This window comes from Macrobrachium nipponense, chromosome 7 (assembly GCF_015104395.2).
Source record: "Macrobrachium nipponense isolate FS-2020 chromosome 7, ASM1510439v2, whole genome shotgun sequence".
Classification (NCBI taxonomy): Eukaryota; Metazoa; Arthropoda; class Malacostraca; order Decapoda; family Palaemonidae; genus Macrobrachium; species Macrobrachium nipponense.
In genome coordinates, this window is record NC_061109.1 from 80144599 (window position 1) to 80164267 (window position 19669).

At 34.7% G+C, this 19669-nt stretch overlaps 1 protein-coding gene across 1 annotated transcript in view; it reads right to left on the minus strand.

Moving 5' to 3' along the window:
* Positions 1 to 522: 522 nt before the first annotated feature.
* The window catches only part of LOC135217632 (protein OS-9-like), a 209487-nt gene continuing 190340 nt past the window's right edge, over positions 523 to 19669 (minus strand). The window contains 2 exon segments of the mRNA XM_064253598.1: positions 523 to 7833; positions 14799 to 14917. Of these exon segments, the coding sequence (XP_064109668.1) occupies positions 7726 to 7833; positions 14799 to 14917 (227 nt within the window). The 3' untranslated portion in view covers positions 523 to 7725.

Genomic DNA, 19669 nt, shown 5'->3' on the forward strand with positions numbered 1-19669 from the left:
TATAGAAATGCCCCAACATTAACTCAACAGGTTTGTTAGTTATGAAAAATGAAAATTGATTAAAAATTTGTCATGTTTCAGTGGGCTGTTGAATAATCCTGATGGGTTCTGGCACTTGGTCTTCAAGACCTAAATTTCATAATTAATCAGGCATGTTTCAGTGGAAAATTGCCTGGTGCAATGGCTCGTTTCCTCTATAAGTGCCCCGACTAGGGCAGCTACAATCCAATTTTAAGACATTAATAAGGTAGGGTTTGTTATTTAGTACAAATATTGGCCAAAATAAAGCATGGATTACCAGTGCTGCATTACACTATAACTTGTCAATGAATTGACTATTTATATCTTTGTGTTAAGTTCTTATGACTGTTTTAAGAAAAATCGATGTTTATCAGACTTTATTTTCAGAATTTCACTGAATAGTACACAGTAGTATAGGATACCCAGTGTATATAAAATTCATCACAAAAGCTGAACACATGAAAGGTTCCATATGATTTCTAAATAAATAAAACGAGGACCATAAGAAACTGCAACATATAATATATACTTTCAGAAGATCCTCTTTTAACAGGGAATAGATTTCAGAGATACGTGTACATATTGTAGTAAAATGTTCTAGATTCACATCTCTAACAGTTGGTGATAAAGGAAAGATTCATGGTTGAAAGTGTTGGCTACAAATGAATTTACTAAAAATATTAAGAATTATGATAATGACTAGTATTTTTAAGAACCACAATGGTGCAATAACTGAGGTTTATATTTTCATCATTACCTCTTCCCACAACTTTTACAGTCTGCAGTTCTTAAGACGACAAAGGTACTCTGTAAACATGCAAATATGTTTAGTATTTAGTAGCTATCCACACTCAACACAAAATACAGTGATGGTTCAAGTTGCCATTTTAAATAAAATAAAATTTACAATATCTGAATTACAAAATCATCTCTGGTATGAAAAATCTTATTAAACCTTTTATTTTTTATTATTGATGATCAGAATTGTCAAGATGCTGTTGCAAATTTCAGTGGTAAGATATCTTGAAATAACAGTACTATTTATGACATCACTATTGATACAATATTTCAGGGATAAATTAAGTACGTACATTACTGTAATGCAGTTACATTGGAAGTTCAGTTACCCAAAATAATTAGAGAGAGGGAGGTGGACCCAATTTGAATAAATGGTTTTGCCTTCTAAAAATGTCTTTACAAGTTAAAAAGTGTTTACAAATTAGCTTATATAGGCTACACAAAATTCATACAGCCAAGGATACGCTAAGCATAAATTCATACAAAGTGTTACAAAACATAGAAATGCTTTAGTCATACAAATGGGTACATTAATCTTTGATATACCGTAGTTTCCTTACCAAAAGTTTAGGCATTGGAATGCACCAATTTACATAACGTTATTTGAGATCATAAGTTAAAACAACGTACCTTTATGTACAAGACACATAATGGCAACACAAAGAATGATTTATCATAAAATGTATCATGCAGACTATTAAAAATAATCTCATATGCAATGTGCTTTTCATGTTCTGTTACACATCTGACGTACTCTCCTACTTCATTTCAGTTTGGGTTCCAAATTTAAAGTAAATTTGTGCTGGTGTATATAAGCACGTGTAATGATTTATCAGAAAATTGTTGTGTTATTAGAACAGCATCATGCAATCACAATGTAAAAACTTGTAAATTGTAAAAATTTCAGTTTTGATTTAAATTCATATTTGTTTTTTAAAACTGGGAAAATTCAGGTGTTTTAATATGCATAAGAAGTTTCACTTTCTGTACATGATTTAGCAGTTTATAGTGTTTTTATATTTCACAGTATTTACATATTATTATAAATTGCACTTTTGGTTTTAATTTGAATAGGTAACTGTGCTCATTTTACAATACAGTACCACGTGTATAATAGATAACAATGCTCATTTTACAGTGCTCAACATGCATTTTAATATTTTCTAGATATCCTACAACTAACCTTAATTCCACTTACATAGTTCCTAACCTAAACTAACCCGTACCCGTACTTGACCCTTAACATTCAGTTTAAGAGACAAATTGAAAAATGGTAGCCAAGCAAAAAATAACAATAATATAGTTGATTAGAACAAAAGTCTGTTAAGTTGAGGTTCACATGTTGGTGTGTTAATCTACCCGATATACAAGTGTACGTATTTGTTACATGACTGCTTTGCAGTTTGTTGTTTTCCCACATTTTTTTTTCAGTAATAGTAAGCACTTAACAGTATTTTTTTTTTTTGTCTTACTATTGTTTACCAGTGTATTTAATTTCAGTGCACGAATTGTTTAAAAATTATCACTATAATAAAGAATTATATGTGTTTTTAAGCATCTAATACTGCTTGTCATTTAAAAAAAATTTATTTCTTGGGTAGATATAAACAAACGCCATTTATGTGGAGAGTACCTTCCATGTGTAGCTGAATGGATGTAGTTACAAAGTTAGCTAGTTGGTGCTGCTAGTGAGTGAGCAGGGGTACTGTACAGCAAACCACGTAATATCTAAAGCTTCATTTTATCTTTCAACCATGTTGTGTGAAATTACACTGCCCTTGGATGAACTTAGCCGAGTTTACATTCCATTTATTAAAAAAATTTTTTTTTGCTCCATATTAGTATTTTGTTTTGTACTGTTGTCTGGGTTGCTGTGGTTTTTTTCATGGAAAATAAACAAAAGCAATGTAGATATGAGGGTCATCTTTAGAACCAAGGTTTTAAGTTTTTTTTCTCATTGTTGAGTTAACGAAAGCATATTGGGCTTCTTCACAGTTGGAAAGGTTTAGCAGGCAAAAAATTAAGAACAAGAGGCATTTGCCACCTTCATCTGTGTTTTATTCCACTGGTGAAGATGGCAGACCCGGATGGAAACTCTCTTCCTTGACCACCAACCGAGAGTACTTTTTGAGAGCCAAGGGTTAACTCTCTTCCCCCATCCAAGATATTTAAAATTTACCCTCAACTGAATTTTCCAGGTAGCATGCCCTTTTTTGCCTTTCTTTGTAGTTTGATGGAGAACATCATCAAAGAAATGTAATCTCTCAAAGTGTTTGTGTTGGTAGTTCCACTTCTTAATAACATATGTGGAACCTGTGACTTGCACAATGTCAGCAATTATGGGACAGCATGAACAGTTGCGTATAGTAGTTGTTCTTGCTGATTATCCTCTAGGCAAGCTTATTTTTTTTAGTACTTTCTTCTAAGTGGGTGGTTCTTAATCCCAGGGTCGCTACCCAAAGTTGGGGTGCCAAACCATTTCAATGTTTCCCCTTTCTGGTCAGTACTGGATTGACATCCAGGTCTCTCCTATTAAGTAGTTCGAGGTAAGTATAGCTAAGAAAAATACAAATTACTATGAATTTGTGATATCTCCCAGATCTGAGGAGCTGGTCAAAACAATCTAGTGTCAAAGTTCTCATTGATTTAAATAGCAGCTTCTACATGTTAAGGAGGCTTGTATGAATAATTTTGCTTTACTTCCTCTCAGCGGTAAATCATAGCATAATTATACATTTAATTTTATGTCACGAAACAAAAACATCTTGGTTTTCTATATGTTAGTAAATGTATTGTTTCTTTCTCTTGGATAAATTGTTATGCAGATGGCTACTTACATTAATAAGACCTCCACACGTAACTTTTGTTTCTGTAACACTTTTCATAACCACAATTATATATTAAAAGAAAATGTTTATGAGGGCTTGGGTCTCCAGGGTTAATTTGGACAAGATTTTGGGTCATTGCCAAAAAATGTTAAGAACCACTGCTATGAGTTGTTGCCATCAGTTGTCTAGTGTGCTTTGTGATACTGTAACAGGAAAAGTGGATCTTCCTCTTCATCTTCCACCTCATGAGACTTGTTATTCACACAGATCATCTCAAACCAGGTAGCATTATCATGTTAGTAGACCTTTTAGACATTGATCATTGTGTAGACATTACTCTCATGCATGCTCCAGTGAACACAGGAGAGCTCCTCTTCTATCCACTTGCCTGGTTCCAAGATGGTGTGGGAGAGGCTCCTTACCCCTCTGCACCTCATTCTTTGAGGGATTTTGGGGGATTGGTGAGACCATAACTATCTAGAGAGGAGAGATGTTCCTGACTAAGGGAGAGACAGGCTCTCTCTCACATCACTCTTTGTGGGAGAGAAGGGATGATATAGCTCCTCTGCCTTGTTCTAACTATTACTTACTTTTTTTCCATTTGGTCTTACACTGCTTACATTAAAAGCAACCAATTTTAAATGCACAGTAAAACCTCGTTTTAACGGACCCGGAACCAACAGACATCAGATTTAACAGACAACATCCAGCCAAGGGTAAAGGGTAGTATAGCCCAAGACAACTGTAAATTACAAAACAATCTGTAGGCCAGCTTTTGCAAGAACAGGTGTCTTATGAAAAATTGGTTACATAAAGATATTATTATTACAAATGCTGTTTTACTTACTATATAATTCTTAGAAATTCAAAATAAACAAAATAACAGCCAATTCTATATCATGTTTTTCCTACACACAGCCTGAAAGGGAAACACTGTTTTGTTTGTTTCAACGCCACCACAAACCCCAACAATACGATAAGGTACGTTATTTATCATTTGCATGACTGAATTGTTCTAAAATATTATTTTACCAGTGTAACTTATCCAGTAATTATATAGCTGTAGTTTCTACTCTTAGAGCAGCTTGAATTCCCGAGAATTTGTCAAAAACTTCTTCCGGTATTTGGTAGGTGACCAGGCTCCTCCCACTACCTGGTGAGAAGAGGAACTACTAAATGAGAATACCTCAATTTTGTTTCTGCCGTCCTAGGACTATCACGTGGTAGGAGAACTGTGTGTTTTCCCATCAAAGCTTACTATATTGATTTTTTTGCTGCAGTGTAGTATTTAGGCTTATAGCCTTTATTTGTTTATTATTTTGCATCAAATTGTTGTGGTTTTTGTTAAATGGGGTTAATTGGTGTCTATTTTTTGGTCTTTTAGCTGTTCATCTGGCCTCTCTCATTGAGAATTGCTGATTGTTTGTTTGTTTGGCAATACTGTATTCGGTTTGCCACCTAATGTTGGTTAGTTTACTTCAAGAGTGGTTTATACTTACTATTATTGTTTTGTATTTAATTCATTATGTCAGATTCTAGTTCTAGTAGTTATAGGTATTGCAATAAAGGCTGCAGTACTAGAATGACTAAAGCTTCATATAAACTTGAAAGGGACTGGAAGAGGAAGGCTGCTGTTAGAGAGTTAAGTAAGGTAACTTTGATCCCCAAAAAGGTGAATGTGGAAGGATCTATTGTTGCTTCATGTATTGCCAGTGCATTAGATATGCAGATTCTGCATTCGCTGCCTGTGCTGGAATCACGATCATTGGAGACAGAGACAGATCACATTAGTAATCTAGAAGAGGGATTGACAAGAAGTTTGGATAGATGGTGTCTACTGTTACTCAACTAGGTGAGTCAGTGGGCTTCTTGATGAGTAAACCAAATAAAAATGATAGTGAAGTGTTAGTGGAAGAGGTGGCTGCTTGGCCCGCCGACGCTTCTAGGCAGAGGTCACTGCCAGACTCCACTAAATCAGGGAGGAGGTATACTGGAGGTCCAAGGGAGGTTGGCGGGGTCTGCCTCCGGGTAGTCGTCCCTTCAGTCGAACCTGTGCTTTCCAAGGTTGTGACTAAGGCTTCGAGAGACATCTATGACATTCACCGTCTCTCATCAAACCCAAGAACGCCCATCAGTACAAGCATTTTTTTTCTTTGAAGCTATCAAAATAGGCAGTTCTAAGTGTTTTTCGAGGGGTTTTAAATATTCACTGATTTAAGCTATTTGGGGGGTGAGGGGTCTGGTACCTATCCCCTGCGAATACGGGGGTCTACTGTACTATATTTCCTTGCTGATAGTGTCTCCATAACGAATAAAGGTATAATGTAAAAATCTATCAGTCTGATTCTACTTAACATCATTTGTAACATAACTAAAGTAATATTTTACTATTTTACAATGGATGGTTGAAATGCAAACAAAAGTGTTGCTATCCGATTTGATTGTTTGGAGCAAAACAACTTTTTGTTCAGTTGTTTATGGCGGTACACATTTAAGCAACATTTACTAATGATACTTTTATCATTCTCTTTTATTTTTTAACTTAGGTAATTAGAAGAGATGATAAATAAAGAGATGGAGGAAAAGAGGTTAGGAAGTGCCACTAAGAAGAGGAAGACAATATAAATGGAGATGAAAATTTATGTCTATTAATAATTTGTAAAGGATTAGGCAAATGAAATTCCCAATTTTTATTGAAGTTATTACACATTAGGGTAAAATATCTGGCTATGACACTGTCTAAGGCATCATTAACCATTCTAGGGCACCGTAAAGTGGCTTGTGGTGCCTGTAGACTTTTGAATTTCAGTTACTGCCAATTTTCGGTTACCGTCAAGCCCCCAGGAACAGAACCTTGCCGGTAACCAGGTTGCAGCCTATAAGGTGAAAATGGTTTTACTACCTTTATTTCGGTTTATTTCATGAAGTAAATCTTATCACGTATGTCGGGCACAAAAAACAAAAACAAAAAATGCTTCACTTCAATGGACGACCTTCCCCCTATTAGTCTGTTAAAATGAGGTTTCACTGTATATTTATTAGAATATATTACAGAACTCCATTTTAAACATGTAAGTGCTTTTCTATGTCATTCAAAATTTTTTTTTTATTGTAATATGTCCCTAAAATTTTAGTGTATGAAGGCCCTTGAAAATACAAATCTGAAGTCTCAAATCCATCCAGACTATTGAACTTCCATTGTACTGTTTTATAGTTTATGTAAAATGCTAATAAATACAGACGTTGATAATACAGAAGTTATACAATGTATGTAATGATATTTATCAGCATCAGCAGACAGTAGTAAAGAACATTTCCCTAAAATGAAAAATGAAAGAATAAGCTATCAAGATCATTGTCCTTTAGTTTTTGCATCTGTAAATTATATACAAATAAGTTTAGGGATTACAGTTCTTACCTGAGGAAATCAAATAACAGTATTTTCTAAAGCTTATATAGAAAAATAAAAAAATCATTAATTTAAATACTTGGTTAATTTAACCATTGTTTATAAATCTAAATGCTATGAACAGTCTACTGACATTTTTTTTGCTAGAAATTTTTGAGCAAAATCTTTCAACATTTAGTAGCAACAAGACAAAAACAACAGCAGAGTATATAAAATAAACATTCATTCATAATACTACTAGCCTTTCAATGCATCTAGAAAAACATAGCATGATATCTGGAAAAATAAATAAAAATTGCAGTTCAAGAAACTATGCTCTGATCATTCCAAATATGGAACAAAACTTTCTTGTTAATTATACTTTTAAAAGAAAAAATCCAGTTCTCCAAAGTTGTGTATTTTACCTAAGCAGTTAATACATGAAGTAATCTAGTCATTTTAAGTTAATACAAAATTAATTTAGCCCTTTCGTAAGTAGTACTGTATGCTGTTGGTGGATAATAATTATTTCCACAAGTCTACCATTTTCATATTGCTAATCAAAACCTTTTGTCTCTGGATAAAAGAAAAGATTATGCAAAACAATAAAGGAGCCGAGATGTCTTTTCGATTATGCACAGATAAAAGCTTACAAACCCAGGATTTACATCTGTTCTAAGGTTACTGTGCTCATTCTTCTTCTTCATCCGCCAAGTGACTGTCATCCCATTTAAAACCATAATTCTTTTCAAGTTTCCTATGATTCTCTCTCTCCTCTAGTTCCTCTGCATTTGCACTCTGTAATAAAAAGCTACTGTTAATGATAAACTAGTTATGCTACACAATAGTCAAAGCCAATCTAATGAAAATACATTAATCACTTAACCCTTCAACGCCTATTGGATGTATTTTACGGCGATGAAAATTGTCTGTAGGGTGCTTAATTGACGTAAAATACGTCGACGCTAAAGTTTTTTTAAATATTCGCGGAAAAATAGTTATATGCCTACTAGGCTAAAAATGTTGTACCACACGCCTTGAGGGATGCTGGGAGTTCATGGATCAAGCTGTTGTTTTGTTTACAAGCATTACCCAGGCGTGCATGCACGAATTTGTTTCTTCTCGCACTAAAAAGCATCAGCGACACATCTCAGAAATTTCATCCCTTTGTTGTAATTTTTGCCCCGTTTTATATTAGCCGTTACATAGAGTTTTATTTATGAAAATTTGTGTGCAATTTCATGTAGAATACAACAAAAAACAACCCATGGTTGTAGCTTTTATCAGTTTTGAAATATTTTCATATAAATCACGATAAGTACCAAAATTTCAACCTTCGGTCAACTTTAACTCGACCAAAATGGTCGAAAAACGCAATTATAAGCTAAAATGCTTACATTCTAGTAATATTCAATCATTTACCTTTATTTTGCAACAAATTGGAAGTCTCTAGCACAATATTTCGATATATGGTGAATTTTTGAAAACAACTTTTTTCCTTACATCCGCGCGATAACTGCCGAAAAAATCATAAATTCTTTCGTCAGATTGTCGTAATGTTTGCACCTTTTTATATTAGCCATTACATAAAGCATTATATATGAAAATCTGTGCATTTTCATGTAGAATACAAGAAAAAACAACCCATGGTTGTAGCTTTTATCAGTTTTGAAATATATTCATATAAATCACGATAAGTGACAAAATTTCAACCTTTGGTCAACTTTGATTCGACCGAAATGGTCGAAAAATGCAATTGTAAACTAAAACTCTTACATTCTAGTAATATTCAATCCTTTACCTTCATTTTGCAACCAATTTGATAGTCTCTAGCACAATATTTTGAATTATGGCGAATTTTTGAAAAAACTTATTCCTTACGTCCGCGCTGTAACTCTGCCAATAAAATCAGAAATTCTTTCGTCAGATTGTCGTAATGTTAGCACCGTTTTATATTAGCCGTTACAAAAAGTTTTATATATGAAAATGTGCGCAATGTCATGTAGAATACAACTAAAAACAACCTATGGTTGTAGCTTTCATCAGTTTTGAAATATTTTCATATAAATCACAATAAGTGCCAAATTTCAACCTTCAGTCAACTTTGACTCTACCAAAACGGTCGAAAAATGCAATTGTAAGCTAAAACTCTTACATTCTAGTAATATCCAGTCATTTACCTTTATTTTGCAACAAATTGGAAGTCTCTAGCACAATATTTTGATTTATGGTGAATTTTTGAAAAAAAAAACTTTTTCTTTACGTCCGCACTTGGTAACTGCCGAAAAAATCAGAAATTCTTCCGTCAGTTTGTCGTGTTGGTTGTAATGTTTGCACAGTTTTATATTAGCCATTACATAAACTTTTATATATGAAATGTGCACAATTTCATATAGAATACAACAATAAACAACCCATGGTTGTAGCTTTTATCAGTTTTGAAATATTTTCATATAAATAACGATGTGCCAAAATTTCAACCTTTGGTCAACATCGACTCGACCGAAATGGTCGAAAAACGCAATTGTAAGCTAAAACGCTTACATTCTAGTAATATTCAATCATTTACCTTCATTTTGCAACTAATTGGAAGTCTCTAGCACAATATTTCAAATTATGGTGAATTTTTGAGAAACACTTTTTCCTTATGTCAGCGCACGGTAACTCGCTGAAAAAAATCAGGAATTCTTTCGTCAGATTATCGTAATGTTTGCACCATTTTATATTAGCCGTTACATAAAGTTTTATATATAAAAATGTGCGCAATTTCATGTAGAATACAAGAACAAACAACCCATGGTTGTAGCTTTTATCAGTTTTGAAATATTTTCATATAAATAATGATGTGCCAAAATTTCAACCTTCGGTCAACTTTGACTCAACCGAAATGGTAAAAAACGCAACTGTAAGCTCAAACTCTTACATTCTAGTAATATTCAATCATTTACCTTAATTTTGCAACAAACGGGAAGTCTCTAGCACAATATTTCAATTTATGGTGAATTTTTGAAAAAAACTTTTTCCTTACGTTTGTGCGGTAACTGCAGAAAAAATAAGAAATTCTTTTGTCAGATTGTCGTAATGTTTGCACCATTTTATATTAGCCGTTACATAAAGTTTTATATATGAAAATGTGCTCAATTTCAAGTAAAATACAACAATAAATAACTCATGGTTGTAGCTTTTATCAGTTTTGAAATATTTTCATATAAATAACGACAAATAGAAAAAATTCGACCTTTGGTCAATTTTAACTCAACCGAAATGGTCGAAAACTGCAATTGTAAGCTACAACACTTACAGCCTAGTAATATTCAATCAATTACCTTCATTTTGCAACAAACGGGAAGTCTCCAGAACAATATTTTGATTTATAGTGAATTTTTGAAAACAACCTTTTTTTTATGTTCGCACATTACAAATTCATGCATCACATTGTGATAATATTTTCTCTGTGTTGCTTTTATCGTTTCACAATTTGTTATATACCAAAATCATCACAATTTAGTGTACAATACAAAAAAAAATTAACTCATTAGCTTTAACCGTTTCGCTCACAGCGCGATTTGTATACAATTATATATGAAAATTTTTTTTGCTATGTCATATATTTCAATATTTATATATGATAATGATATTTTTTTCATTTCTGATGGTTGCTACTAAACTTCGGGCAATGACAAAAAAAGGAGCCAAAAATGAACTCTTAATCTTTAAAACTTAGCGTGCTGTGATTTTTTGAAAAAAAACTTTTTTTCCGCTTTGGCGCTCACTCCCAAACGCCGCCGGCATACGGGAGACACTTTCGGAAATACCGGCTAGGCGTTTAAGGGTTAAAGACACAATGAATAACAACTTTTATATGCGGTAAAGACAATGACAGCAATCTATTGATGTATAGTATCTGTAGGGCCCCACATGGGCCCAACGGCATCTCCGGGCATCCGCCGTCCAAAACAACAAACTTGACCTCCTGCAGAACATCAAGTTTCCCCAGAAACTATTCAAAGATGAATGGCAGCAGTAATTTTCATGTATTTGCAGGAACTACAGTAGTATCCCATTTGTAAAACCAACACCGTCTGTAAATGTAAAATGCTGCAAGCTTTTTAACCATATGTAATGGAGAACTTTATTTATTTTGTACAAAGAATTTAATTTGCTAACTGTTTTCCAGGTGTGAGAAACACAATTCACCATAAAATTATGCCAGTCTTTGATATTAGATGCTAACTTTCTGTTTGTGGAAGCCCATGTCTTGTTAGAAATTTGTGATGTTAAATTAGAAAGCACCTAGACGCTGCCTCTTTCTTACCTTGTCCCCAATCTGGTGACCACCAAGATAACTGACACTGCCAGCCCAACCAGTGACAACACTACAGCCACATCCATCCACCTGCCCCAATTCATAATGCACAACCTAGAGAGAGGCCATTTTCAGATCCGAGATCACATGATCATCACACAAATCTGATGCCGTCCTTAAGTTCCTACCAGATGACGTCTTCTAGCACACTGTCCACAAGTTCCTACTGAATGATGTCTTCTAACACATCACAGTGGCTAGTGGATCCACAGGCCATCATCATGTACAAGACGAAGGCAGAACTGAGGTCGTCCTTCAGCATGCCCCCTGCTCTCAAAGCTAGGAAATTCCTAGACAATGTAGGAGCAGCAATAGGCGACCAACGGCCATCAGACATCTACAAACAACTATGACGGTTAATAACGATCCCTGCCACTGATGGTTGACCAGAAACTGACACTAAAGTTGCCATGCCAAACAGTCGCCATGATACCCAATGCATCCATTGTGGCCCTCAATGAATTCCTGAGAATGGTAGACAGTTCATCTGGCCCAGGCATCGTCAGAACCCACTTAACCACACATCGAAGCGGAACCGGAGAGCAAGCCGGAGAGCAAGCCAGAGGGCCCTGCCGCCCCCATATACCACTACAGGCAATTCCTGGTTATCGGTGGACTCGGTTATTGGCGATCTGGTTTTATGGCACTTGTCTAGCGCCATAAAATTGGCAATTTAGTAGTGTGGGAATATATATGTGAATGAGGAAAAAAGTACAGTGGAACTTCTTGGACATCAAATAAGCCATGAAGGAGTCGAACTCCTCCCTGACAAAGGTCCAAGCTATCGCCGATTTTTCAAAGCCAAACACCATCAAAGGGATCCAAGAATTTGCTGGCATAATCAGCTGTTACCACTGATTCATACCCAATCTAGCTGAAATCATGTCTCATATATATGAATGCTAAAGGGAAAACCAAAATCTTCATGTTGGTCTGACAAACAGGAGACAGCTTTTGAATTGGCCAAAAACCAAAGAAGCCCTGAGTTCCACAGCTAAACTAATGTTTCCTCCACTCCATAGGTCCCTATCCTGACAACTGATGCAAGTAATACAGTGATGGGCGTGGTACTCAAGCAAGATACAGATGAAGGTCATCAGCCTTTGGCATTCTTTAGCCAAAAGCTATCTGCAGCTATTTAGCATTTCCCACACATGCTTGGGAGCCAGCAGTTTGTGGTGCAGACATGTCTGTAATATCTGAGTTCTTCACCACCATCAGGTACCTTTAAGGTCTTCATACAATGTCACAGACACCCTTTCTGGACATACTATCAATGCAATCCAGATGGGGATTTCATAAACTGTTGGCCTATTTATACTGCATGACAAGAAAAACTGTATTAACATGTTTTTTCCTTTACAGTATGTATATAGTTTAGTGGTAACCATATTCAACAAAATAAATAAAAGAATAAAACATTTCAATATAAAATTTAGCATAAAAGATGTTCAAAATCATACGTCACTGTGGTGACATCATGAGCAGCTGCCTGAGACTGAAAGAGGGAGCATTGATATTGAGGAGAGGAGGAGGAGAAAGTTAAATTATTGTATGTACGTAAAAGCAATAACATTTCACATAAAAATGGAATTTCACAAAAAATTTAACAATTATAATAAAGTATGAAAACAATCAAATGCAATACAGAAACAATAAAAGTAAAAAAAATCTTAATTGAGCCAGAGTTTGGTGTGCTGAGTGAGACAGTATAGTTTAATGATAACCAAATTCAAAAAAACAATAAATGAAAGAAAAATATTTTCACAATAAAATTTTGCATAAATGATGACAAGAAAGTTTTCACAGTAAAATTTGGCATAAACAATGAAAAAAATCATACATCATTGTGGCAATACACAGATAACCTGAGATAAGGGAGAGAGCTTTTAAATTTTGGAGGAATAATGAATGAATGATTTTACGTTATCAGATATCGTGATATTGTTGAGGAGGAGAAGAGATAGTAAAATCTTTTATATACAGTGGTCCCCCCGTATTCACGGGGGCTGCGTACCAGACCCCCCTTGAATAGTTAGAACCTGCGAATGTTTGGAACCCCTATAAAAATGCTAAAAACAGCCTATTTTGTCAGTTAAAACTCGAGAAAAACCACTAAAAATTTTTCATACTTGGTTTTTTAATAGTTTTATCACAAAAAGTGCATTTTATGATGAAATTGCTAAAAACAAAACCCAGGATTTTGTGGATATCTCTTATAAAAAAAATACCGCGAATGCATGAATTTTCCGCGAATAATGTGGGAAAACGTTCCCAATAGAATCCTTAGAACGCGAATACGGGGGGCCCAGTGTATGTACGTAAAATCTTTTCTATATTTACGCAAAAGCAGTACCAATTCGCATCTGACTTACCAGCTGGGCTGATTGTATCACCTGTTTCTTTTACTTACACTCAATTTGCCCAAATCATTTCTTTTTGTTACAGTAAAATACCTATCAAGTGACAATTGCTTTTTACAATCTTTTAGCACTCTAAAAGTAACTCTGCTCTATAACTCTTCTGCATGCCTTCGATTGTTTGTTCAAATGACTTCCTGGCGAAAAGTTATTTAATCTCTTTCCTTTTCTTACTTGCATTCTTTACTTATTATTTATTTGTTTGCAAAATGCTCATGTTTATTTCATATTCTGCAATTTGCCAATAGTAAGCTAATGTATTGTGGCATAATTAATCTCTTCCTTACACTTAAGATCCAAGCGTAAACATGTCAACAATCACACATGCTGATTACTCTATTTATAATTGTGAAATGTGAATAAAATTTATTTTGTTATCAACCTTTGCCAACTGTGACCATTTCGGTTTCCTCAAAGGGGTTCCCGTCTCTTCTCCCTCTATCCCAGCAGGCTGCACACTGTTTTCACCAAACAGTTTGTACATTGTTCATGGAACATTTTTTCAAAATTTTACTTCATATAACATACTGTTTTATTACTTTACACTCTTAATTTTACTTTGGAACAAATTAATAAAGGGAAAAATTTTAAAAGGGGGACATTTTGGGTTGGCTGGAACAAATTATCCTGAGTCCCTTTATTTCTTATGGGGATATTTGTTTCATATTTCGAACAAATCGCAGTTGGATCAGCCTTCTGGAATGGATTAATTTCAAAATGAGGTACTACTGTATTACATTCATGTTAATGCAAAATAATATTTTTTTTTTAGATAATGATGGTGCAAATGTGGTTATGGGGATCATCAAATGTTGCAAAATTTTGCACCTTGCATTGACCTGGTGACCTCAATACACAATGGTAAAAGGATATTCCTAAAGACCACTAACCCTGAAGGTACCTTGCAACCTAGTTTCACTTATATCAGAGAATTTGACACTCCAAAAATTTTAAAAAACTGGTTAGACAATACTTACCAGAAGATTAACTATCATATTCTGAAATGCTTCCGTTTCTTCTTGTGAAAGTAGTGAACTACTGGTATCGTCATCTTCTAGGGAATTTGGAGTCAGAATTTTCACTTCAAACTTTCGGCCTGAAAATTGAGATATTTTTTCTTTGTATGAATAAAATAAATATTTTTTATCTTACAATCAATAACACTGAGACCATTTTATTTGTATTAATGATGGTTGCATTGAGTAAATTAGGAAAAACAAAGAATTTGTCACAAGTGCCGAGTCACTGAAAGAATTTCAAAGGTCATACTATACAGCTGCAATATGACAAGGGTAGCATTAGAAAAAGAAGTACAGTAATACATCAATCTTATATGCTTGAGCAAATTCACAATAGCGCAAACTTTCCATTGGAACCTAACTAATTATCATACGCGAGTATTCACAGACACATGAACGCAAACGCAACATTTTCGAATCCTGGAGAAACCCTGCAAAGGTGTTTGCTTTTGTTCAATTTTTTAATGTAATTTATAAGTTTTCAAGCTTTTATGTGTAAAGTAAATACTAACATTAAATAATAAAAATAATAATTTCTCTCTCTTTCTCTCTCTTTTTTACTGAGATGAGATAATTTTTATGGTACATGTAGTATGTGCCAAATTTATTAATATTTTCAAATATTAATAATAATATAACTGTAATTAAAAGATTTGAGATAGTATTTTAAAGAAATGGGGGGAAAGAAGAGAGAACTATGTTGTATGTATGTACACTCCTATATTTTTACTAACCATTTATTTTTTATGGGTAATGTATAAAGCTAACTTTTAAATGAAATTACAGTAACTTTAACTTCATTGAAAAGTTAGCTTAATATTTAAAGAGTATGATTAGGGTCCTATTTTGTGTTCAAACTCTAGAAGTGAGCATTTATTAGCATTTTTAGAGACTGTGCCTAACTTACAAGAAACTTCCCTTTGCGCAAGGGGTCTGGAACCTAATCTCACGTAAGTTTGGGGTATTACTGTAGTACTGAATACTACATATGATGTAGAGGAAATTCAGAGGTAATAATGCAGACAACTAATTTATATAAATAACTTACCAAGTAATTAGATACCTATAGTTTCCACTCGTACGGCAGTTCAAATCCAAAATTTCGTGGGTGGCCCTTCAATATAGTTTGTGTAGGTAACAGCCTATCCCACTAACAGAACATTGGAACAACCTAGTAGACAATCCTTATCCGTTTCCTGTTGTCCACGGTGGCAACACCTGGTCTGGCAGCAGCTTTATTCATTATTTTCCTATTGTTTTACTGGATTCCGATGGAGGCTTCTTTAAATTATGCATTGATATGTGTATGTTGTAGCCTTCAAGATGAATGCTTTGTGGATGAGTTCTCCCTTATTTTGTTTTTTAGTTGATTCACCAAGTTATCAACAAACCAAAGTAAACTCTGCCACTTGCATTTATGGTTTATTTACTGGTTAGGCTCTTGGCAGCAAGCAATTCTCGGATGTTACGACTTTACATTATATTATTACCTTTTATTTCTGCATATAAAATGACCTTTAAATCCTAAAATTCACCCCTAAAAATTGGTGCTAAACAAGCCCCATAAAACCGGATCGCCGAGAACCGAGTCCGCTGATAACCGGGGATTGCCTGTATAGTTATTGAAAATGTTATATTTGTAGAGTTTTGTTTTCATTTTTTTAATCAACTTGGATTTTTTCTAATAATTTGCTCAGAATATTCATTTGTTTACCTTTATAATATATTAAGTGTTTGATGCACATGCATCCTTTTTCACGAAAACTCAAATCAGTGGTTTTCTTTTTCCTATATTTCATTAAATTTCTTATGATGTTCATTAAACCATCTTTTGTTATGTTTTGTTACTGTTGCACAATGCAATGAATGCTCATTACATCCACGAGTTATCATGTACTGTATATTTATTGCATTATTTGTTCTTCATGTACTAATTTTTGGTGATGGAGCAATCTCCTCTTCAAGAGATGAAGGTAGTATATTCTTTGTTTGCTTTTGTTCTTTTTTTATATCCTTTGTCTTTGGTTTGACTGATGCTTTCCTAATGATAGTGGGTTTCTGTTTTGGGTGTTCTCTCCAAAAGTCTTTTTTTATCTTTAATTTCCGATACATCACAACTTTTCTCTTCTACCTCTGTGGTAGTATCTTCTTGTGTTCCTATTTGCAGTAATACATCAAATGAATTTGATAGGATATTATCCATATCATTAGCACCAGTTTCTTGATTCTTTATTAATTAATTTTTTTCCTGTATATTACTAATATCTTTTTTGATATTTACTTAGCTGCGTTATGTTATTTCTATCTGTATGTGTTTTTGTTTCATTACTGGTTCCCATTACCGAAGAATATGTACGTTTCTTAGCAGGATATTGAATTCCTCTTACTTTCAATTCCAATTTAGCCTCTTTTATAGACATCCGTGTTCTTTCTTGTAATATTTTAAACTGTCTTGTATATGTAGTACATACATTCCTTGGACCTTGCATAATGGTCTTGCCCATAGTTTTAATCATAGGATCACTGCACTTCCACTGTTTAGCATGTTCTTCTCTGGTTTGGTCTAAAATCTTTATTTTTTTTAGGTAAATCTTGACCATTAAATTTTATTTTTGCTCTTTTCAACATTTGTTTATTTCCTTGTTTACTAGGCATGTTATCCTAGAGTCCAAGATAGTGAGGTAGTATATATCTTTTTTTAAGAGTCTAAGAGAATACTCTTTTTGATTGCTTCATCAATGTTCTCAGGAAGCACAATAGTCCCCCGAATGCTATTCATAATGTCATGTTTTAAAATTTTGATGTTTGTATTATCTATTGTTGTTAAGTCCTCAGACTGATTCTTTGTTGTGGCTTCTACAAGCCATGTCTTTTCTCTTATCTGTTAGAAGATTTCTGCTGTCGTGTGTCTGGCCAATAAATAATTTCCAAGCTTAAGTGCTGAGAGCTTTAGATCAGTTTCTAAAGTTGAAAATCTTGACCAACTTCCACTCCCAAAGAGGGAGTTGAAGTGAGTCAAGGTTGGGTCAACAGGATATTTAGTTCTTCTTGGTTTAGTATGTGGGTACATATAAGTGTCTTAACCACTCTGACTGTTATAATTGGGGTTATCTTGAGAATATTCCTTATATGTGCCAGAAGTCATTGGAAGGTTTACCATGATCGCCATAATACGAAATATAAATATTTCACCCAGGATGAGGTCCCTCTCGCCAGGGAGGCCCAACTGCGGGAAGAGCAATATTGTTACAGAGTGGTAACTGCCCTGGGATCTTCACCTGGATATATGCCACACCCACAGCACTGTAGGCATGGCTTGACATAAAAATTTCTCCTCGCTCTACCACATCAGGTACTCTAGTTTTACGGGAGGAGTGGCATGCTGTCCAAAGCAACCCTCTATCGAGTGGCATGCTGTCCAAAGCAACCCTCTATCAAGTTCAAAGAGGAGGGAATTCAGTAATCCGAAAACCATGCCAAGGTCGTCATCAAAAGAGGAAGAAGAGAAGGGCAAAATGTATGGAAGTAAATGAGTTAAAGGTCTCAATATTCAGTTGAATCCACAGCAGAGAGAGTAAGCATAAAAGAGCATATTTTCATCGCCAAGGAGTTGGGAGCAGGGGCTCATAACATTATAAAAGTAAATGGTTATATGTTACTCCTTTTCATCAAGCCATAAATTTGGCAATTTATGAATTATTTTATGCTATAAACTCCTAGCAAGCCGCCAATAAGTTTTATTGTTAACGTAATTCTTGTGTTATGACATTCCATTATAAAAGCAATTGGTCTACGTAGGTTAAACCTTATTTCATTGGGCCATTTATGAATTGTTTTAAGGCCTTAAACTACTAGCGAGCTGATATAGTTTTGCTTAAAAGTAATCCTTGGATATTTTGGTATTTGATCATAAAAGTAATTGGTGTATGTTACTCTTTTTCTTTGTACATTAACTATTGCAATTAATGGTTGTACCTTCTTAAAGTATTTAAGAGGTTACTACATTCTGTTATTATCTTTTCTTTAGGCCATAATGTAAGCAATTTATGATTTGTTTATAGGCCTTAGGCTTCATACAAGCCACCGATAATTGCATTGCATTGAAATAATTCTTAAGTATTTGGTTATTTCATTAGGCCTGTAATTTTTGCAATTATGATTTATTTATAGGACCTATGCTTCCTGTAAGCCTTCGGTAGATTTTTGACATAACCTTTACATTTTCCTATGCAGAAGAACTGAAAAGTGTTAAGGCAGAGAGTAGTAAGGAGAGAATCGGGTGCTTTGTTGACTGCTGTGAATAGGTGTTCTCGTTAGTTGAGTTTCAGCTCACGCTAGAAAGCTACTATCTTGCTAGTGCTAATCTCAGGTGGCAACAACACCTGCACCCTTTCTCGTGCTCTTGGCGCCAGAGGTAACTACCATGGCACCAATTCTCTCCTACTAGCCTTTTGCCACTTGCTCCTGCACTTGACTCCCTTGTTTCTTTTTCATACCTTTGCCAGTCGTGTGTCTTGGTTAACAAATATTAACTTTGTAACAGTGAAGTGTAGTGCAGTGGAGGAAGCGGGTACTCATCCCTTGAACTCCTAGACAAAGGTTCCAGGTATTGACAGACAGCTACTGGAAAGGCATCTTACGAATGTGTAGTGGAGATGACTAAACTCAGTCCCTGTCAGACCCCCATGCACCAGGGAGGAGGCATACTGAAGTCCATGGGAGTCTGAAGGGTTTTGACCCTACGTAGTTACAACTCAGTCCAGCCTGCTGTCCGCAGTTCTCGACGGACAGCCACTGGAAGGCGCCCTTAATGATGTGCATTCTTTGTC